Source organism: Lepidochelys kempii, chromosome 7 (genome assembly GCF_965140285.1).
Source record: "Lepidochelys kempii isolate rLepKem1 chromosome 7, rLepKem1.hap1, whole genome shotgun sequence".
NCBI classification, from domain to species: domain Eukaryota; kingdom Metazoa; phylum Chordata; order Testudines; family Cheloniidae; genus Lepidochelys; species Lepidochelys kempii.
In genome coordinates this window covers 44,561,644-44,584,926 of record NC_136386.1, presented here as the reverse complement: position 1 = coordinate 44,584,926, position 23,283 = coordinate 44,561,644, and the positions used below count along the sequence as shown (strand labels likewise).

The window sequence follows — 23,283 nt, the reverse complement described above, 5'->3', positions numbered from 1 at the left end:
TGGAAGAACCAGGGGTCAATGAAATGTTTAGGCAGCAAGTTGAAAACAAACAAAAGGAAGTACTTCTTCATACAGTTGTACAGTCAACCTGTGGAATTTGTCAGAGGATGCTGTGAAGGCCAAAAGTATAACTGGATTCAAAAAAGAATTCGGTCTCCATCCAGGGATCGCTCAAGAAATTGCCCTGTTCTGTTCATTCCCTCTGAAGCATCTGGCACTGGTTGCTGTTGGAAGACAGGCTGTTGGGCTAGATGGACCATTGGTCTGACCCAGTATGGCCATTCTTATGGTCTTTTCTGTCCATAAGAGAAGCCAGCTGTTTAGTTATTTCAACCCTGTTTCACTTCTTCTTACCCTGTCTAGTATGGCGATTCCTTTCGACAGCAGAAAGCAGTATTAAAACGCTTATCTAAATATATCTGATCACCTTTTAGGCTGATCAGGCCTCTGATTAGAAATTATCATCTGCACTCCTGTCCCTGCCTCGTTAGGAGAAATCTTTTTTTTTTTTTTAAAGGGAAAGTGTACTTTAAGAATGAAGATGGTCTTGGAGAAGAACTATATATAAAACTTTGGCATTTTGATGTGCTAAACTTGCTGTTATTTTAGGTATTCAATATGGAAGCTTGTAATGGTCTGATAAACAATTATCACTTGTGGTTTTAGTCAGAAAAGCACATATGACTACAAATAATAGCAAAAGTACTGTAGAAAATGAAAGAATCAGCTTAAATGGGAAAGAATGCTGCTTTTAAAAAGCAGCTGTCATTTAGTTCTAACTGATTTTGATGCAGTATATATTAAATGAAGAACCCCTAAAATGTCCATAAAGTAAGGCTGCTGTTTCATCTGGGAGTTATAGTGACATTAATCTCTAATATTGCTGTCGTACTCTGGTGTTGGGGTGTGTGTGAGAATATACATGATGCGATATCGAAATAGTGTTATCCCCATTATGTTATACACATGACTGTAATTCTTTCATTGCAACCTAAAGCCTTAATCATGTAAATATTTATGCATGTGAGGTGTGTTGATCTCAGTGGTGTGACTTGCATGCGTGAAGTTGTTGGAGAGGGCAGCTTAAGGTTGCACTAGTCTGGTACTGTCAAACAGCGTTTCTAATGCTACAGTTACTGTTGCCTATTTTGAACTTCTACTAATAGTCTTAACCAGAAATATAGGAATTTTGAAGACAAATAAATTACCTTTCCTACTGGTAGTGAATCTAGAAATTGTCTGAAGCAGGGCCTAGAAATGAAGCATTTGAAACAGGTTTAAATGAAAACAAGTGGGATAGATGATCTGAAATCAGTTTAACCATTTTTTCTGAATAGTCTCTTAATCTATCTTCCTGTTGTTCAATCATTTCAGTCCTTTTAGGTTGCTTTTCTCATAGAAATTAGCTTTGCAGATTTAGCTCTGCATTCTGCTACCCTTGCTCCTCAGGTAGTCATACTGACATCAGTGGGACTACTCAAAGAGTATATACTTGTCTACATGAACATTTAATTTGCGGCAAGCTGGGGTGTAAACTATCACATGCTAAGTATCTGTGGACCCTGCTGCTACACACTAACCATTCCCTAGTGCACTTTGATCTACCCTGCTTTGAAATGCGAGTAGATCGAAGTGCACTAGAGAACAGCAGGATCCACAATACAAGGCAGCAGGGTACACAATGACATTTAGTGCATGGCAGGCTAGTGCGGTGTAGATTTACATCCCAGCATGCTGTGAACTAAATATTGGTGTAGAGAAACCCTAAGATGCATCCTGCCATGAGTAAGGTATCCAGATCTAGCCCATACTGTCTATCCCCTCCAGCTCCTTATTAGTTCTGAACTTTGTTATAACTCCTATCTTTGTTTTAGATTTTCTCCTGATGGAAGACTAATAGCTTCTGCCAGCGATGATAAAACTATCAAACTATGGGATAAAACCAGCAGAGAATGTATACATTCTTTTTGTGAGCATGGTGGGTGAGTACCAGTAGAATGCGCAGGGGCAAGACACACAAGGCTGTTTTACCTGAGCCTTCCACACTGCTTTTACTGTTTGGAAGAGATTAAATCGTAACTGACTGACTGCACAGTCACATAGATCCTAGCTACACAGAAATGACCTTTAGTCACCAACAATTCCTTCCAGATATCCTATAGCTGGGCTTGAAAGTAACATGGATGTCAGTGTAAATGGAGCTAAATATATTTTAACGTCCATCTAGTGGCCTAGGTGTGAGAACAGTTCTAGAAATCATTTTAGCCACATTTATGCTGGGGACAAAACCGCATTAAATGAAACTTTTCATGTCTCTTCTCTTCAACACACAATGTTGATCTCTAGTTCTAGGGAACTTAAGGAGGTTTAGATCTCACTTCCCTTCACTAGGTTTGCCAAAACTTTATTGTGCTCTAAATTAATGAAGTTCAAGAATTAAAAGGTGTTTGTAATAATGCTTTGCACTTGTGCTGTACCTTTCATTCTAGCTCTCTAAACCATTCATAAAATTAGTCAAACCTCCTACATGTCTGTGAGGTAGGGAAGTGTTATACCTATTTTACAGCTAAAACTGAACCACCGCAAAATTAAGGGACTTCTCCAAGGTTACAGAACAAGTCAATGATAGAACTGAGACTAGAACCCATGATTTCTAGTTTTCCATTCCATAGCATCATTTGACACACACCTCCTCAATAGACCAGTAACTGCATACTGCCTTTTTTGTTTTCCCTGTCATACAATTCTCTTGTTTCAAGATAACGTCTGAATTTGTCATTAAGGTTGTATTTAATGTCATGACCTTTGATTCTGATCTCATTAATGTCATGGTACAATATTGTTATTTTTCATAAGCCTTTTTAGTACACACGGTTCCTCCACGCAACAGATTTGAGAATTTGATGAAAAGCACTATATAAGCGCCTGGTGGTATTCTTAATATGGTGCAATGTAAGGATGCTAATAGGGCAGTCAGTTTTCTTGTATCTGATGTCTTGCTTGTATCAATAGAGCAAGAGTTACAAAGCACCTTACAAAGGATCTATTTTATACTTCCTTTAAAATAACAATGTGTTCAGAGGATATCGCTGCATGTTGTATCTCATAAGCACCAATTAAAGAACTCCTATGATCTTAGTAAAAAATAATTACTTCTATTAAATATTAACTTTTGAAAATTAATGTTAAGACATTTAAATCTACAAAATTCCAGAAGATTTGCTTCTGGAACTCATGTAATTGTCCTCAAATTCTTTTTAATACAAATGTATAAAATATAGTGCTATATCATATCCTGCCTTAGGGGTGTGAGAGAAGCACAAGATAAATGTTAGTTGACTTGAGCTGTGTTTAGCATCAAGTCAGAGTTCCTCCTGTCCCCATATTATTACACTAACCTACTGTAGTACTCCTTCTTGGAAGGGATCCCTTCAAGTTTAAACTGTTGGGTTTTTCTTTATAGGTTTGTGAATCATGTGGATTTTCATCCCAGTGGTACGTGCATTGCTGCAGCTGGTACAGATAACACAGTGAAGGTGTGGGATGTTAGGATGAATAGACTCCTCCAGCATTATCAAGGTAAGTTACAGACCTAGGAGAGTTTTTTGTTGTTTGTTTTTTTCCACTGTGGTATTTAACCTAATAACTGGATCCCCAGGAGGGTAGGCCAAGGGGGAAAAAAATTGCTTGCAATGCATTCTTGCTCACTTTACAAGTTGAAAATAAATCTTGCCAGATCTAAATTAAACTGTTGGCACCTCTAGGCTTTATATAGCCTGTGCTATGTCCCTACCCAACAATGTTTTCAGCTTTGTGTATCTGTTTACTTAAGTCAGACTGGGGGAACTAATCATTCTTTAGCCTCCCTATATTATTAATAATTAGTGAGTGTACATATGGCTGATAGGTGTGGAAAGCGGTAGCAATGCCAAAAAAGCAGAGCTGTCCTATCACTTCTCCTCAGTAGCCAGCTCCTCCTTCACATCTACCTCTAAAAGCATATGCTTAAACTCTTGTTACAGATAAGTGTTTTGAGAGGAACGCATTCAATAGTAAATTGGGATGTGTGCGAAGAGGCCACTGAGGCTATCAAAGTCCTTTGGTACCATAAGGAAGCAAGTGAACAGCAGCACTGTAAAAAAAGGGAACTTACCTTCCCTCCTTTCTCTCTGAGGGTTTCTGAAATTCAAAGCTACATGATCTCCTGGTACTCTAAGTGTGATGAGATAGTCCCTAGGGTTAGCCTTCAGAGATTGCTGCACTCATTTGTCAAATGACCATGTCCCTGCTTAACCACATTTTAGTAAATAATCCTTCTTAGAGGCAGTGTTTTAATGAACCAGTCTGCAAACTTCAGAACTGTAAACATGCATATATAGAGCTGTTTTTACTGTTTATAGATTTTTAAGGTCTGTGATCATCTAGTGTGACTCCCTGTATAACACAGGCCATAGGACACAGGACTTCCCTGAATTAATTCCAGTTTGCACTAGAGCATATTTTGACATTCTTCTCTGGTGTTGTCTGGACCGGTGATCTGCTAGGTCACTCAAATCCTTGACTCTGGGAGCCAGCCTTACACTGCTCTGCTGTGAGAACCCCCACTCCTGGGCTGTTCACGCACAGCCTCTGGCATGTAAGCTGCTCCTTGGATTGTGCAACCAAATGATACTAGCCAATACCTCTGGGCCCAAACACAACCCTAGGAACCGCCGTCTTGTAGTGTCTAGTTATGCCTGCTAGACGCTGAAAGCTTATATGAGTTTGTCAATTTAACAAAGAAATTGATATGTACCAGGCTTGTTATCCCAAGGGGAATCTCTGACACGCTTCAAACCAAATGCACTGCTTCAGGTAGAATAAACAGATGTATTAACTATAAAGATAGATTTTAAGTGATTATAAGTCAAAGCATAACAAGTCAGATTTGGTCAAATGAAATAAAAGCAAAACGCATTCTAAGCTGATCTTAACACTTTCAGTGTCCTTACAAACTTAGATGCTTCTTACCACAGGCTGGCTGGTTGCTCTTCAGCCAGGCTCTCCCCTTTGATCAGCGCTTCAGTCTGTTGGTGTGGTGCCTGTAGATGTAGGTGGGAGAGAGAGAGAGTGCATGGCAAATGTCTCTCCCTTTTATTATGTCCTTTCTTCCCTCTTGGCTTTGCGCCCCCACCCCTCTTTCAGAGTCAGGTGAGCATGACCTCATTGCATTTCCAAACTGACCAAAGGAAGGGAGCTGACTCACTCGAGAGTCTGACAGATTCTTTTGTTGTTGCCTAGGCCAGTGTCCTTTGTTCCTGTGAGGCTGGGCTGGGTTTGTCCCATACATGCCCTGATGAAGTGTGAACTGCCTCTCTGTTCTTGGAGAGTTTTTGCCTGGGCTTGCTTTAAGCCATGACGATACATTTTCAGCCTCATAACTATATACATGAAATTATAACCTTACTATAACATCACTATAACAACAATGTTCAGTGTATCATGAACCCTTCCGAAGACACCCAACATGACCAACTTTGCATTGGATACCACACAATCATTTTATAAAGATGAACATGGGGGTGTAATGTGTTCCCCCGAGGTACAGAGCGTCACACATATCTCTTAGGAAAACATCCAATCTTGATTTTTAAAATGTCTAGTGATGGAGAATCCACCACAACTTTTGGTAAGTTGTGCCTATGATTAATTACCCTCACTGTTAAAATATTGCACCTTATTTCTAATCTGAATTTGTCTAGCTTCAACTTCCAGCCATTTGATCACGTTATACCTTTGCTTGTTAGATTGAAGAGCCCTCTATTATTAAATTTCTGTTCCCCATGTTGATACTTATTAACTGTGATAAAGTCCCCTCTAACTTTTTCTTTAAGCTAAGCAGATAGATCTCCTTGAGTCTTTCACTATAAGGCATATTTTCCAATCCTTAATTGTTCTTGGGCTCTTCTGTGAGCCCTTTTCAATGTATCAACATTTATGTTGATAAACCTATGTTAAGAAAAACAAAGACCTTCCAGAAGAGGCTCAGTGCAGAATGCTTGTGGATGGTGGATGCGTGTCACCATATTATTGGTTACACTATAGTTGTAACCAAGAATTTCAATACAAACCAAATATTAGTGTCTGAGGTAAAGGGGGTATATTCTTTCTGATGGCCAAAACTCCACTAGCAAAGTTGTCTGTGTATTGAGAGAAGTGCTTACTCCAAACTGTGTGTATTAGTGAAACTTAGAAATGGGTATAAAACCTCTGCTGTTATAAAACAGGCAGAACTTTTTAAATCCTTAAACTAGGGTAAAGGGCAATCTGAAACTGCTTATCAGCTTTTATGCAGTGGCAGGATAAACAGCATGTGTTTCCAGCCACACCATTATTTGGCTCTACAGTGATCTCTTCCTGCTTATGATTTAGAGAGATTAAATTGTCTGGGTCTAGTGTGGCTTAGTTGCTATTTGACTGCCAGGTTTATTTTTGTCTCTGGATTTTTAACTCTATCTTTTTCCTGCGTGGCATTTTATTGTTACACTTTTGTTATTGAAATCTTGTAAAACCAGCTATTGCATAAATCCTAATTAGGCACCAAACTTTCAGTTTGAAATAATAAATTAAAATTAATAACTTGCAATGGTTATGAGCACAGTGAATTCATGCCAGTTGCTTTGCAGATACAAATGGGTATCTCTCTCTTTCCTGCATGAGGATTTATATACCTAACTCATTTGATTTAGATAGAAGTTATGGATATCGCACATGTGAAAATGAAATTATATTTTTAGAAGAACAGATAACCATGAAATCACTCAATTCCACTAGAGGGCATCTTTTCCTTCAATATATAATCATGTTAAAAAACTGACACGTTTCTGTATGATTTTAAGGGAATCCATTGTAAGAGTCAAACTGGATTGATTAAAGAATTGTAATTGATCTTTTGTTGTTGTTGTTGCCATGACTTTGTTCCAACTGCACCATTTGTAAATGATAGTCAAAGGTTTTACAATTTGCTTTCTGCTTTTGTATAGTGTCTCTCAATAAACTAACTTATAAATAATCTGGACATACTTAATGAGCAGACAAATGAACTGTTTATCCACTACACTGATAGGAGTACTCCTGTACAGCAGATCAACTAAAAAGAGTCTGTATAGCCATGTTATTGGTGTGAAATTCACTAATATGTTAAGACCTGTTGTCATGGGCAAATCTGATACCATATTGCAAAATAAGGAAAACTAGCATCCCAGTGATATGACTTAACCTTCAACTACTCATTATCTAGGAGGAGTAAATAGTGGACTCTTCAGAATGACTGTCTGAATTTACTCAGACATAAAATTTTATTAGTGTCAAGCCATTTTGTGTATTAGGCATGATGCACTACTCTTACAGGTAGCAGGATAAAGTTATAGTGACATCTCTTACCAGTCTAGTTACAGCAAGTGCATAAATAATTAGAGGTAGCCTAATGAAAGACATTTTCCATGTCCGCCATCTGAAGTGTCTTTGGGGGTTCTGGCTAGTAACAGAATAATTTAGGGGACTAGATTATTCTATACGAGCCACTTGGAGGCAGGGACCGACTTTTTGTTCTGTGTTTATTTGCATCTAGCACAATGGAGTCTGGTCCGTGGCTGGGGCTCCTAGGTGGTACCGCAATACAAATTAATAATAAATGTTGATAGTAATTTATTCCATTTATACTTATTACATTTGGAATAAATTACTATATCATATATTGTACATTTAGGTCACAAAAACAAGTGCAATGCAGATTTCATGGAGTTGAGTACCCTGGGCAATCATCCTGATCACATTGTGCATTGCCAAAATATTTGTTTTCCATGTTTGTTTTTTGTTAAAATTTTTGGTATGGGGGTGGAGAAGGGGAGGCATCATTTGCAGCAAGGGAGAACAGAGGTTGTATTACTAACAGTAGCTTAGAATCCTTTGGATTTCCTTCAGTTTTACCCATTAGTTCTCTTTTTTTTTTAACCTACAGCCCAGAGTCATTGATCTGTGAGTAAGCCATCAGATCAGAGGTGATCCCAGATTACAGTATTTTAGGAGCCAACTCTGCTGGCTCTGCAGTGCCCAAAATTTGTCAGTTCACATTGTGCTTACATTAGTCTACTGGAACAGCCCTACACTTTTTTTTTTTTTGTAACATGATGAATATTTTTTTTATTAGAACTGTTGATAAAGAACAAAAAAAGATGAAAAATACAGAACAATAGATGTACAATGGAAACCACCTTTATTGAGGTTGTGTTATGGCCATCTTAATTTATATTCTAGTCAATGGCAGCAAAAATAGCATTAACTAATCTCTGGTACTCAATGGGCTGACCATTGTCACAGTTCATGATTTACATTTTGGTCACAATACTTAAGTTCACCCTATAGACTGCAGTGACTCAATTTTAGTGGATAAATCTGCAAAAAGAGATGTGCGTATGACCTTAGTACTAGGCTAATCATAACTGGCTGTTAATATTGGCCATATGCAGTGTAGTTGTAACCATGTTGGTCCCAGGATATTGGAGAGACACTGTGTCTCTCTAATATTGGTCATACACACTTTTAAGCCTTGAATGGCAAATGGACAAGTCAGTGGCAGCGGCTTCCTCTTTCCCCTGTTGCCTCTACCATTCATTGGTATTGTTGGTTGCAGCATGAAATAGAGTTGGATCACAGCACTTGCTGTCAAACTCAGTGTGAGTGGGTTGGGGGAGGAGGAGGAGGTGGTGGTATGAAGTATCTCTTGAGGGGAATGGGAAGCAGTTGAGCTATTGATGATCGCCTCCTAACGGCCCATGATGCCAACCTCTACTACTCGTTAACTTCTCAAACATCTGGTGTGCTTTCTCCCATGCTGCCTCATATGCTTGGGAGGTGTTCCCCATTAATATCTGCAAAGCTACTTCATCATCCACCTTTAAATCTCCTTTGCTGTGAAGCCTACAAAAAATTGACAGTGATTATGCTGCTAGTTTGCTGTGACCACTGCCTATCATGCTGACCAGTATTGCATCATTCTTTGTACTCCTCCCTCTGTCTATATCTATCTGTTGTCTCACTTTCTACTTGGTCCCTGCCTCAAGAGGCTTACAATCCGTCTTTTTGTTCTGTATTTGTAAATGCCTAGAACAGTGGTGTCCCTGGTCTATGAGTTGGTCCCTAGTCACTAAGGTAGTACAGATAATAAATAGCAATAATTAATGGCAGAGGAGGACAGATGGAACTTTCTCTGAGCTTATGGCTGCCAAGAAGTACTTGGGCACAAAAGCTGTGGCTGCTTACAAAGCTTGGCCTTGACCTGTCTGGGGGGTTTGTATGGCTTCCTTCCATCCTAGAAAGTTCCCGTGCTCTTTGTTGAAGTTGAAAGTAGTTCATTTCCTGTCCTGGGCTTCAGAGGATCCACTCTTGGCCACCATCGTTCTGGTCACTTCTCTGTGCAGGCTTGGTCAAAGTATTCTGTTCTGAAATTTATTCCTTTGATAAAATACATGTATGCCCATTAACTGAATGGGTATATGGAGTGGGGGATAATAGATCTGAGTGTGGAGGTGTGGTGTTTAGATGTTGCTTGTAATTATAAGAATAGGGAGCACTGGTTGTTGGGAGTCGGAAAGGACAGGAAACTGGAAGGAGGGGGGAGGAGTTGAAGGGGCTGAGGGAGAGCTACTGAGGGTGCAATAGCAGCTTGGAAAAGAGGTTTCCATTTTAAAAAATAAAGTCCTGTTGAAGTTTGTTAGTACCTTGCCTGGCCACTACAACATTTTGGTGACAAGGATGGATCTTCTGCCTCTGAACCCATCTGCACCCTTTCTACAAAGCCCAGGTGAGCATCCAGTTGCTTTTACTGCCTTGATCCATATGTTTGAGACTTATCTGCCTGCAATCAGTGCTATAGAGATTTCTGAAGTAAGAAAGCGTGCTCTGCTAATCCACTGCCTTGGAGCAGAAGGGCAGCGTATATTTTACACTTTTCCCCTTGCAGACAATAAATATGAGACTGCACTCACTGCATTAAAGAACTTTTTTGTACCAAAAGTGAATGTAGCGAATTGCTACAGATTTCGCCAGCGTGAGCAGAAACCAAGGGAGACTATAATGCAGTATATTGCTTCCCTGGGGAGTCTGATTGTAACTTGTGACTTTGGGAATATGGCAGATGAGATGATTAGAGACCAGCTCACTGAGAAAACAACCATGCTGCTTGTAAAAGAACGTTAACTTCTAGAACTACAACTTACACTAGAAAAAGCAATAACGATTGCTACCCAGATTGAGTCAGCTACAGCTGAAGCCAAAATAATGAGCATGGATACAGGAGGCACTGTCCAGGCTGTGACTCCTTTGCAGAAAAGTTCAGTATCGCTGCAGACAAACAATTACAAGAGGAAAACTAATGAAAAACCACCAAATCAGCAAATTCAAAATACAGTAAAAGCATGCTTTTGCTGTGGATCCCCACAACACCTTGCAAGCTACACAGGATATCCGGCAAAAGTAGCTCAGTGCAATCGTTGCAAAAAGATTGGGCATTTTGCTAAAGTATGTCACAGCAGCTAGTTCAATCAACAGGTGCATGCAGTTACAATACCAGATGTTACTGTGCTGAGCATGGACAAAATCACTACTGTACATATTCCAGAACAAATAAAGTGCACGGTAAATGTTTCTGCCATACCCTCAGGCAAATCACTTTATTCAGCTAATGTTGGACACTGGCTCAGCAGTATCTATACTACCTGATTCCATCTATTTGCATTACTTTAAAGATGTGCCTTTTACTGAACCCAGGCTTCACTTGGTGTGCTATTTAAAAAATCATATTCCAGTACGTGGCTGCCTGCCAGCAATAGTTACTTTTGGTGATTGCTGTGTAACTGCAGAATTCTACATTGTCCACAAAGGTACTCCTATCCTTGGCAGAGATTTATAGGCTGCTTTAGATCTCAGGGTAGTTTATGGACGAATTGATCTTCCTCAGCAAAACACTCTTGCGGTACACACACCAGTTTCAGCTGGGACTCAACACCAGGTTGAGGAGAAACTCGGCTGTGCTTATGGGTTTCCGCATAAAGTTAATATGCGGAATAATGTGATGCCTGTATGACAGAAATTATGGCACTTACCATTTTCAGTCAGGGAAGCTGTTTCAGAGGAACTTAGAAAACTTGTTCAAGAGGACATTGTTGAAGAGATTAACTTCTCGGAATGGGTTTCACCTGTAGTAGTGATGCAGAAGAAGGGTGGAGGCATTTGCCTTTGTGTGGACTTAAGGGAGCCAGATAAAGCTATTGTGATTGGCAACTATCCTCTTCCTCTCATAGAAGAAGTATTTGCAGAACTCTGTGGAGCAAAGATGTTTTCTGCTCTTGATTTGCAGAGCGCATACCACTAGGTTATGTTGCAAGAAGATAGCAGAGACCTCACAGCATTTATTAAACGAGGGACTATTCCGTTTTAAACGTGTTCCATATGGTCTCGCATCAGCCCCAAGTGCCTTCCAAAAAATGTCATTGATTTTGAAGAATCAACATGGAGTTCAGTGCTATTTGGATGATATTATCGTGTTTGGAAATACTTTGGAGGAGCATGACAGTAACTTGCAGTCTGTACTAAACTGCATCAGCAAAGCAGGCCTCAAGTGCAATAGGTCCAAATGCAAATTTAGACAAACTGAATTCTCCTTTCTGGGGCATACAATTTCACAGGCTGGACTAAAACCTGATCCGGCTCATATCCTGGCAATTTCAAATGTTCCTCCTCCAACAGATTTGCAAAACTTACGTTCCTTCTTGGGTCTTACCTCCTGATATGCAAAATTCATTCCCAATTATGCTTCTGTCATTGAACCGTTACGAGAATTATTACGGGGAAGTTCAACCTTAGTGTGGACAACGGATGCACAAGCTAGTTTCGAAACGGTGAAAGACTTGATTGTACATAGTTCAGTACTTGCACTATTCAGTCCTGTCTTGCCCATAATTGTAACTACTGATACTTCTGATTATGGACTTGGGGCTGTCCTCACGCAGCTTCATGAGGACAGCACAGAGAGGACTGTTGCATTTTCTTCAAGGACACTAAGTAATGCCGAGAGGAAATATTCTACAGTCGAAAAAGAAGCACTTGCTTGTGTCTGGGCTACTGAAAAATGGAGAACTTACCTGTGGGGCCGCATGTTCAAGTTGCGCACAGACCATGGCCCTTTGACGTTGCTCACCACGAAAGAACTGGGAAGAGCAGGATATCGTATTACTAGATGGTCTGCAAGACTACTCTTTCAATTATGAACTGGAATATAAACCTGGAAACCAAAATGTGGTAGCTGATTGCCTTTCTCGCCTGCCTTTGCCTTCACCAGATGATCCACCGGAGGATGAGGGTGTAGTAGTTGCACTTATTACAAGCACTCTTACTGTAGTTACAAGAACAATTTCAAGCTGCTTGTTCAGCGTGTCCAATTCAACAAAAACTATGGGAATTTCTGACAGACGGCCCAGTCACCCTAAAAACCTTGACCCAGTTTTGCTGCCTTATTTTAGAGTTCGGGGTGAACTTTCTTTTCTCGATGGCTGTGTGCTATGAGGTACACACCGGCTACTTGTGCCAGAAGAATTACAGTCAAAACTCATACACCTGGCACACAATACTCATCAAGGAATTGTCAGAACCAAATGACGACTATGGGATCTGTATTGGTGGCCAGGGATGGACTCTCAAACTGACGCACTCATAAAATTCTGTGTCACTTGCCAAATCCATGATAAGACAGCAGTGACATGTACCCCTCTATTACAGCCTGTTCTTCATGAATCTGCATGGGAAAAAGTGGCAATTGACATTGTAGGACCCTTTGATACTGTTCCAATTGACTGTTGTTATGCCATCACCTTAATAGAGTAGTTCAGTAAATGGTCTGAGGTAGCATTTACATCGCAAATCTCTTCTGCTACAGTAATTAAGCTCTTCTCTTCAGTTTTTAGCAGGGAAGGGAACCCCAAAGAACTGGTTTCAGATAATGGTAGTCAATTTACTTCCTTGGAGTTTGAAACTTTTCTAGGAGAGAGGAACATTTTTACACAGAAGGTCATCCCTATACTACCCTCAAGCCAATGGGGAAATTGAACGGTTTAACAGAAGTTTGAAAGAGAGTTTGCAAAACTGGAAGGGAGATTGTGGATAACCTTCACTACTGATTTCTTGCAAGCATACCGAGCTACACGACATGCCACAATGCGAAGATCACCCGCAGAGTTACTGCATGGGAAACGGATGAATACTAAACTGAACATTGCTGGATTGTTAAAGGCACGACCTGATGCCCCAACCGAGGATGATATGAGAAAAATAGTTGAACAGAACCAAGCGAAGTATAAGGCTTTCACAGACAAGCGGCGGGGTGCTAAGGAACCAAAGTTTCAGTGTGGTTCCTTTGTTAGAATACAAAAACCTGGAATTTTATGCAAAGGGGAATTCATAAATTCACAGCTCCTCTTAAAATCATGGCGAAGAAGGGACCTTACACTGATCGACTTTCTGATGGGTGATATGGGATGCTTCTTATCTTGCACCTGCTTATGCACCAAGAGGAGACTATGCCAACACCCAGTCTGCATTGGATGACTTCACCATAGTATCAAACCAACAAGACATTGCACTGGAACCGGGGCTTGAGAGATGGCCTTTCAGACCCAGACGACCACCTGTCTGGACTAGAGACTATGTTACCTAGTGTCTATAGTGTTTTTAGTGTAATAATTCTGTTAACAATATAGTGCTTGGTTTCCTATTTGTTCCTGTGGTTAGAACAACGTTTATTGTAATTGGGAGAGTTTCTCAAGAGAGGAGGGAATGTGTTGTTTAGATGTTGCTTGTAATTATTAGAATTGAGAGCACTGGCTGTTGGGAGTCTGAAAGGACAGGAAACAGGAAGGAGGGGGAGGAGTTGAAGAGGCTGAGGGAAATCTACTGATGGTGCAACAGCAGCTTGGAAAAGAGGTTTCCACTTTAAAAAATAAAGTCCTGTTGAAGTTTGTTAGTACCTTGCTTGGCCACTACAACTATATACTACTTGGCTATATACATTTCATTAGCAGTAGAAAATTATTACTTGGTGAAATTTTATCCCATTGTGATGGGTTCCTGTACTAACATTCCTATTCTTGTGACATGAGCCAAAATAAAATATATCTATAGTAAAAACCTTGTTCCATTTTTGATCTCTGGATGAATTTCGGTCTCTAGAAATATTTGCGGTTTTTTTTCCCCCCACTGCCCATCAGTTGGGAAAATATATACATGATGGAATTAAATTCATTATTTCAATTACATGTGAAGTTAAGTGTTTACCTGAGGCAGTAATCATTTCCAGGTTACCTGGGTTGGATTAAGAATCTTTTTTTTGTACAGTTGGGCCTCTTTTTTAAAAGACACTTTAAGAATTGTTGGTGATGTGAGAGCTGTTAGTAATGTTTAAGGGGAAATATCTACATTCTGTGTTACAACTCAACAAGATTATTTCAGATTTCATAATCTAATGCAAGATGTTACGTGCTTTTAAAATTCTATCTGCGGTTTGTAGTAAGACTAGGTAAGTTTAATGTGCAACTTGGATTGAAATAAAAATAAGAATGTTGTCTGGCTCTTTTTATAATAAAGCATAAATTCAAGGCGCTAGAACATTTTGGAGCTAGATAATGTAACTAAGAGATAAATTTGACTTCATGTTCAAAACATGTTTAAGTGGTGTTTACTAGTATCCTGTAACATCACATATGCATAAGCATTTCTACGTTATGTGAAGTACTATATGTTCCCACAGATAAACATGCTCAATAGCATATTTATGCTATAATACATAAATATAAGGAGATCATTTTGTTGCAGAGGTTTGAAAAAGATACTATTCAGAAGATTAATTCAGACTTTTCCTGAAAAATTTTTTTTTAAACTCTTCCAAGTACCGCTCTTAAGCTCTGCCCCCATGTAGAAAGGCTTGTATCTCTGGATATGCATGTTTTCAAAATTAAAAATCCCAAAATACTACTTTACTGTTTTAACAAACTTTCATGTCCTGGTGAGTTTTGTTGAAACTATAAAGACATCTCATGCTAGACCTTCAAATAGGGCTGCTATCAAACATATGTTTTCAAGCTGGCTGGTACTTCTCTTACAAAGTATCTTAAACTAAGACTGCAGATTTTGGAGGAAGACAAAATTTTGACACAAGTGGCAAGTCAAAACAAAATCACTTTCCGTAGTTTTTCACAAAAGTGTTACTTAACATTCTCCCTGAGATTCTGGCTTTGATGTTTTGTCTTCATTTTAAGATGGCTTAGAATCTGAGAAAAGTAGAGCCTCAGTGGAAAAATGTTCCCTTTTTGTTGGTAAGAGAAGACCTTGGTGTACAGTTCAAACTTCTGGTTTAAACCTAAAATGCATAGGGCCAAACCGGGCTCTGGAGTAACTGGCAAAACTTACTCTTCCCCAGGCCTGAAGATATGACCCTCATTGTAAAATGCTTTGAAAAGAGTTCCTGCATAATGTGAAAATTATGATCAGAAAACACATTAAACACATTATAACAGAGTATTGGAAAGTGCCTGCACCTTTTTTTTTTGTGGGGGGGGGAGCAGAAGGAGGGGACAACTTACTGTGTAAATTGGTTTCAGATGTTGGATGTATGTGTGTGTATGTATTTTTTTTTCTCCTCTAGTACACAGTGCTGTGGTAAATTGTCTTTCCTTTCACCCCTCTGGAAACTACCTCATTACTGCCTCCAATGATTCAACCCTTAAAATTCTGGATTTACTAGAAGGAAGGCTGCTGTATACTCTTCATGGTCATCAGGTGAGGAGAATCTTCACTATTACTTTCGTAAAGTAATGCATAAAGCACGTGGACTCAGCAGATGGACAGAGAAATGATGTTGAGTCGAGTGTTAGGCTTCAATTCTCTTGGCCTATAACTCTTAAGGTTCCTTGATCAGATTTTTAATTAAACCTGAAATTTCATCTGGGGGGGTAGTGGTGGAGGAAATATTGAGAAAACATGACAAGAAATGTAACTTATTAATCTAATGTACTGTTTTCATAAGCAAGGAAAAAAGGGAGACAGTATACACCTCAGATCCAAATTTGGCTTTAAAATTGTTTTTAAATTGTGAGAACTTGCTTTGTAAAACAATCTTTCCTTCAGAGTCAGCTACTGAAATAAAAAGTGCTCATACATAGGGATCAATATTGGAAAATGGCTCTATACACAAACTAGTTACTTTGTCTTATAGGGTTTCTGGGAAGGAGGAGGGGTATGTTCCTGGGCGTGATTTGGGGGTGAGAGCTTTTCTGGAGTCTTCCCATTTTGGCAGCTGCCTAAGATAAATTATCTTCATTTGATTACGTAATATTCCTGATTGGCAGAATTAACTTATTTGTATTCTAGTATTTATGCTGCTGGGTGTTTTGTTGTTGGTAGGTCTAATTATATTCAGAGTGCTTGGAGCTCTTGTGTTTTTTTAAATGTTAAATCTAAATAAATAGTCTAATTTTACTGTCCAAGCTGAGTGAGGCAGCAAAGGCATGAATAATGAAAAGCAAACAAGTTCTAAAATATTATTTTGCAAGATGATGATAGTGACGATTTAAATTTTAACCCAACAGTGTCCTTATTGGCTGAGGGCTGGGACTTCCAAAGTCAAAGGGCTTTGGGCTTTTGTAGCCCCATTTGGAAGCTCAACTCTTGTAGGCCCCATTTTGAAAACCCTAGCCTGAAGCTGTATACTGGGGTGAATTACATGAAATACAAAAACAAGCTATCCACTAAATACAGGACATGTAAAAAAATACACACAGACACACACCCCGTTTTCTTTCATACTTAACACTTAAGGGGAGCAAGGGCATTAATAATTTACTGGAAGAATCAGAGAATATCAGGGTTGGAAGGGACCTCTGGAGGTCATCTAGTCCAACCCCCTGCTCAAAGCAGGATCAATCCCCAATTTTTGCCCCAGATCCCTAAATGGCCCCCTCAAGGATTGAGCTCACAACCCTTGGTTTAGCAGGCCAATGCTCAAACCACTAAGCTATTCCTCCCCCCCCCATTGCATTGGCTGGGAATCGAACCCAGGTGAACCGCTTCAAAGGCAGCTGTGCTCACCACTATACCACCAAAGAGGGCCTAGGTAGTGGAGAGTGAGGACTGTGTGCCTCTTATAGTGAGTCCTAGTTTGAGAGCAGGAGAAGGGGGAAGCATAGAGAGGGGGAGTGTCTTTTTAGTATGTGATGAACTTATTTATTAGGAGTCTGAGCCTGATTTCTACACACACACTTTCTCTCTCTCTTTGTTTTTTTCTTCTTTCTGCCTCCCTCTTCCCCACCGTGTGGTTGCATAAAGGAGAGAATTTGACCTTGGCCTGGAGTAGTTCCAGATCTGAAAAAGTAGTGAATAGCTGAGTATTGCATTGTGCAATACTAGAGGAGACTTCATAAGTAGATTTGTGTGGATTGATCCTATATTTTAAAAAAATGACTAGACTGTTCTTGAATCAGCTAGTCAGATATGGGACTGACCATTTTGCATTGGATACATATGGACACAGACATACAAGTCACTCAGTTTTGAGTCTGGTTTAGGTCAATCAGACCTGCCGCTCATCATCTGCTGGATTCCGGCATTCCTTGTTACGTTGTATTAGCAACAGCTGAAAACTCTTCTGCAGTGACGGACTGCTATAATCTGCTTTGCAACACGCTAGTTCCTCCAGTTAGGGAGTAATGGAAGGAGGTGGGGATGAGAGAGAGCATTTTTTCTAAAAAAATCAAACATTCTTGTGCAATCTTAGTAGTATATTAACTTAGGACCTGGTTCAACAGACCTATTCTGGCCCTGGGTTGACTTCTGCAACCTTATAAAATCTGCTGTGTTGATTTAGAGGCTGATTTAATGTAACTTTTTCACCCCCCAGAAAGTGTGTATGTGATATGTATTGTGTCTTTACCACTTCCTCTCTAACCTTAACACAGCTGTCTGTACTGCCCCAGTGACAGGGAGATGCAGCAAGTGTACACTTATCCAAGCTAGTTTTGATCTAATTAGCTTAAGTAACAGTAGCCATGAAGCCATGACAGCATGAGCTTTTCAGCTCTGCCTGGGACCCTGGGTATGTACTTGGACAGCTAGTCCATGCTGCCGTCTGCTGCTGCTGTGGCTTCTTTGCTTTTGGTACCCAAACTAGCTAGCTCAAAGCTAGCTTGGTGATGTCTGCATGTGCTGCAGTCACACCTCTGATGGCAATGTAGACATCTCCTCAGTCAGTGCCACTGTAGTTGAAAATGAAGTGTTAAAAGACAAATATATGTATATATATATATATTTTTAGTTACTCAGATGAACAGCTTGTTCTGAAGACATTCTTGACTTGTGAGTTTGTGTGGGAGAATATACCTGGTCCAGATTTGGTGGTTCTTCTGACAGCTGATTGCTGTTCTGGGACAGTTATTTGTAAGTGAAAATTTCAAGAAGAAAGATTTGAGTTCCTTCAAACGTGCTTTGACGCAACTGTTGGAGTGCAAGGAATTTGTGTTACTGGCTGATTTAGCTCTAGTTTAAATAGGGAGACTTGCCAAGTTTATATTGCTGTCTTTAATTATAATGGAGCTGGCCTCTCATACCAGAAGGATCATCAGAGAGACTGGAGTTCGTAGCTCTGAGCTGGCATCTTGCAGCTGCAAAATATCATGCTGTAGCTGCACGTTTTTAAGTGCTTCAAGTTGTGAAATACTTTCACTCACTTTCATACAAATGAGACTTGGTGTGCAGGCCCACCATTGATATTTGTTCATCATACAGGAACAGAATGTTACAGGACCTTTATAAGTCGTTCTTGGGTAGTCATTAGAAAAATGTAAATATGTACACTGTATGTATACTTTATCTGAAGGTTCTAATGACTACTTCCAGACAACTTCATTAACAGAGTAGACATTGTAAGCAAATGGTTACGTAAAACATTAGTATTGTTATATTTATAAATAGGAGTCCAAAAATGCAGAGTTAAGATTCTGCAAGCAATCTTAATTTTGGCCATATAATCCTCACCTTCTACCCGCCTGATTGGTAAGTGGTAAAACTATAGAAACTCTCCACTTCACTGACTAAAACTGTAAGACACTTTAAACAGGTGTATCAGCATATGGATGTGCTACTCCGCTATCTGCTGTCAAAATATAGAGAGAGGACAGCATCAAATTTGCATGCAGTTCCAGGCTTTCGGTGTGTGTGGAGAAGGGTTGAGGTAGATGCATGTGTGTCTGTGTATAGTGGTCTTATAAGTAGTGAAATTTTTAGATACCACTTGAAATATAGTAAGTGGAGGCTTTTATTTTTCTATTTTTAAACTTTTTTTTTTAAATTAATTGTTGTCAAAAAGCCAGTGAAGAAGTATCTTGTAAGTATTTATGTACTTTTTTTATTGGTATACATGCTCTTTTTAGTAACTGTGACCTGAAGTCATCTAAATGTTTTTCCCATGACAAGATAATTTAGGTGTGTAATGGCTTCTTACCTCTACATTTTTAAAGAAGTAATTGTCTTTGCCAATACCACTCATCCCCTGACAGAAGGGATTAAATATCATGCCATCATGTGTTCACCCATCAGTAGGGTGAATTTTTGCCACTACATCTTCCTTATCCACTACTCAACTGGTTGTCAGTGGATAAATGGGTGGAAAATGAGTTTGCTGCTGAGGCACTGTAGTATGCAGTTACCTCTGTGGAAAGGAAAATGGCATTGGCTCAAGGACTGGTGGGTCATGGTGTCTTTTAGTAGCATCACTGAAGGAGTTACAGAATTGAAGATTAGGTCTAGGATTCCCCCATCTGCTCCTTTTATGGTAGGAAGGGTGTGCATAGATGCTCTCAGTCACGAGCAGGAACTCTACCAGGCAGCTCTGGTGGCTGACATGTTTTCCTTCCTAGATGTGGAGGAGAGTGGTGCAGGAGGCCCATGAATAACTGAATGACTTTGAGGGTAAGGTTAACTTGGTGAACTGCCGCCCGTGATCAGCATTCCTTTTCTATTTATCTTTAACAAAAAGAGCTAGAAGCTGTCTTGTTAACGAAAGCTTAAACACAGGAATTCATAATCTCTATCAGGTTATGAAAAGTTTTGGAAGTTTTACAGTGAGTGACTTTCTCCAAAATTGACTTCCCAACTATTCTAAAAATATCTGCACAATAGTTCTCATTGCAGGTAACAAAACAGAACTTCAGATTTCCAGACCAAGCCATTTTTGAGCTGACATAGTAAGAGAAAAATATCAGGGGGTAGCTGTGTTAGTCTGTATCCACAAAAACAACAAGGAGTTCGGTGGCATCTTAAAGACTAACAGATATATTTGAGCATAAGCTTTCGTGGGTAAAAACCTCGCTTCTTCAGATGCATGGAGTGAAAGTTACAGATGCAGACATAAATATACTGACACATGGAGAGAAGGGAGTTACCTCACAAGTGGAAAGCCAGTGCTGACAGGGCCAATTCGATTAGGGTGGATGTAGTCCACTCCCAACAATAGATGAGGAGGTGTCAATTCCAGGAGAGACAAAGCTGCTTCTGTAATGAGCCAGCCACTCCCGGTCCCTATTCAAGCCCAAATTAATGGTGTTAAATTTGCAAATGAATTTTAGTTCTGCTGTTTCTCTCTGAAGTCTGTTTCTGAAGTTTTTTTGTTCAAGTATAGCTACTTTCAAATCTGTTACAGAATGTCCAGGAAGATTAAAGTGTTCTCCCACTGGCTTTTGTGTGTTACCATTCCTGATGTCCGATTTGTGTCCATTTATTCTTTTACATGGGGCTGTCCGGTTTGGCCAATGTACATGGCAGAGGGGCATTGCTGGCACATGATGGCATATATAACATTAGTAGACATGCAGGTGAATGAGCCTTTGGCTGATGTGGTTGGGTCCTCTGATGGTGTCGCTAGAGTAGATATGGGGACACAGTAGGCAACAAGGTTTGCTACAGGGATTGGTTCCTGGGTTAGTGTTTCTGTGGTGTGGTGTGTGGTTGCTGGTGAGTATTTGCTTGAGGTTGCGGGGTTGTCTGTAAGCGAGGACTGGCCTGTCTCCCAAGGTCTGTGAGAGTGAGGATCATTTTCCAGGATAGGTTGTAGATCGTTGATAGTGTGCTGGAGAGGTTTTAGCTGGGGGCTGTATGTGATGGCCAGTGGTGTTCTGTTATTTTCCTTGTAGGGCCTGTCCTGTAGTAGGTGATTTCTGGGTACCCGTCTCGCTCTGTCAGTCTGTTTCCTCACTTCCCCAGGTAGGTATTGTAGTTTTAAGAATGCTTGATAAAGATCTTGTAGGTGTTTGTCTCTGTCTGATGGATTGGAGCAAATTCAGTGTTATCTTAGGGCTTGGCTGTAGACAATGGATCGTGTGATGTGTCCTGGATGGAAACTGGAGGCATGTAGGTAAGTATAGCGGTCAGTAGGTTTCCGGTATAGGGTGGTGTTTATGTGACCATCACTTATTTGCACTGTAGTGTCTAGGAAGTGGATCTCTTGTGTGGACTGGTCCAGGAGGGAGGAAATAAAAGCACAAATCCTATTAACAGATGATAGAACCTAAGTTAAATTTTGGGTCTCTGATTCATGAGAGTCCCAGGTTACGGTGGTGTCTTTTTATAAACTGAATGTTTTAAGACTTAGCAGCAGCAGCATTTGTAACGTTCAGACTCTCTGTGAGCAAAATCACTATAAAAGGGTGTGGTGGTGCTAAATGGCAACTTATAGTACCTAACGGGTATGTTTACTGTGTAACTGACCGCTACCACAAATAGTACTATTTTACCTTTTAATAGTAAAATACTTAGTGAAGATAATATGTTTAAAACAATTGCCGCCTCTAACTATGAATTTTTTTGAAAGCTTGTATATTACTCCTGTTGTGGAAAACATTACTGTTTGCTGAACTGCTTTTTGTCAAAGAAATGACATAATGTATTCCACCATAAATTCAGTAATTAAAAAATAAATGGTATCTATGGCAGAGATTTACCTTGGTTTCCTCTGCAGTGTCACAAATTGAACCATATTATGCATGTGTTTATATAGAAGTATTCATAGTCATGTATAACAAATAATACATAGGAGTATTTTCAAAATACAGATGGGTAATTGAGAATGGCCATACTGGGTCAGATGAAAGGTCCATCTAGCCCAGTATCCTGTCTTCCGACAGTGGCCAGTGCCAGGTACCCCAGAGGGAATGCAGAACAGGTAATCATCAAGAAATCCATTCCCTGACTCCTTTTAGTAATAGGAGGTGGTGAGTGCAGAACTTGTAAGGCTGACTTTTTTTCCTTAATGGCTGCGGGCCTGATCGAACATGCTTTGCTCCTCATGAAGTCTCTAGGACAATGGATCCCAAAGTGGGTCGGGACTCCTTTTGAATGGAGTTGCCAGGACTGGCGCCCGGGCCCAGGGCTGAAGCCCGAGCCTCACTGCCCTGGGCTGAAGCCAAAGTCCGAGGGCTTTCACTCTGGGTGGCGGGGCTCAGGTTGCAGGCCCCCTGCCTGGGGCTGAAGCCCTTGAGCTTCAGTTTTGGCCCCCCTGCCAAATTACTTCACAACCTTTAGGAGTTGTGAAGTAATTTTTGTTGTCATAAGGGAGTCATGAAATGAAGTTTGAGAACCCCTGCTCTAGGAGTTCTGCATGTGCAAGGAATGCAAGAGGGAGGGGAGTCTGGATGAAATGATTGAGGGGAGACATAACTCTACAAATACATAAAGGGGTGGTGCAAAGAGGACAGGAAGCTGCAACCAAAAAGGAGTGAGCTTGCAAGACCTCAGGGTTAAGTAGGTTAAGTATTAAGAAAAACTCTAACTCCAATATCCACTAAACAATAGAGTCTTCTCCTACCTGGGGCTCTGGAATCTTCATTAATGAAGACTTTCAAGGTTCAGTAAGACATTATTCTATTCTGAAAGGCTTACAATAGTCTTCTTCCCACTCCCTGGGGCAATGTGTCCTAGCTGCCTCATAGTGGGACCTGCTGCACCGCTCTTGCCCTGATTCAACTCACTTTCTTGCCAAGAGGGCCATGTGCTTCACATGGTGTCCATTAAGCAGACCCCTATCTCTTACTGTTGCTGAGTGCTATGTCTTTGACCATCATCTGGTCTTTCAGCATTGCCCATAAGCTCCCACTTTCATGCCCAGTCACGTGGCCTTTCTATGACACCCATCCCGTTAGCATTAGGATGGAT

At 40.2% G+C, this 23,283-nt stretch overlaps 1 protein-coding gene across 4 annotated transcripts in view; it reads left to right on the top strand.

Moving 5' to 3' along the window:
• Positions 1 to 23,283, top strand: part of POC1A (POC1 centriolar protein A) — a 109,454-nt gene that overhangs the window by 14,529 nt on the left and 71,642 nt on the right. For 3 of the 4 annotated variants that reach the window (XR_012159880.2, XM_073352460.2, XM_073352462.2), the window contains exons 5-7: positions 1,875 to 1,982; positions 3,464 to 3,579; positions 15,731 to 15,864. Coding sequence is in view for 3 of the 4 variants with exons in the window: in XM_073352460.2 (XP_073208561.1) it covers positions 1,875 to 1,982; positions 3,464 to 3,579; positions 15,731 to 15,864 (358 nt within the window). In the remaining variant the exon portion in view is untranslated. The remainder of the gene's footprint in view (positions 1 to 1,874; positions 1,983 to 3,463; positions 3,580 to 15,730; positions 15,865 to 23,283) is intronic. The other variant, XM_073352461.2, reaches the window with a different exon arrangement.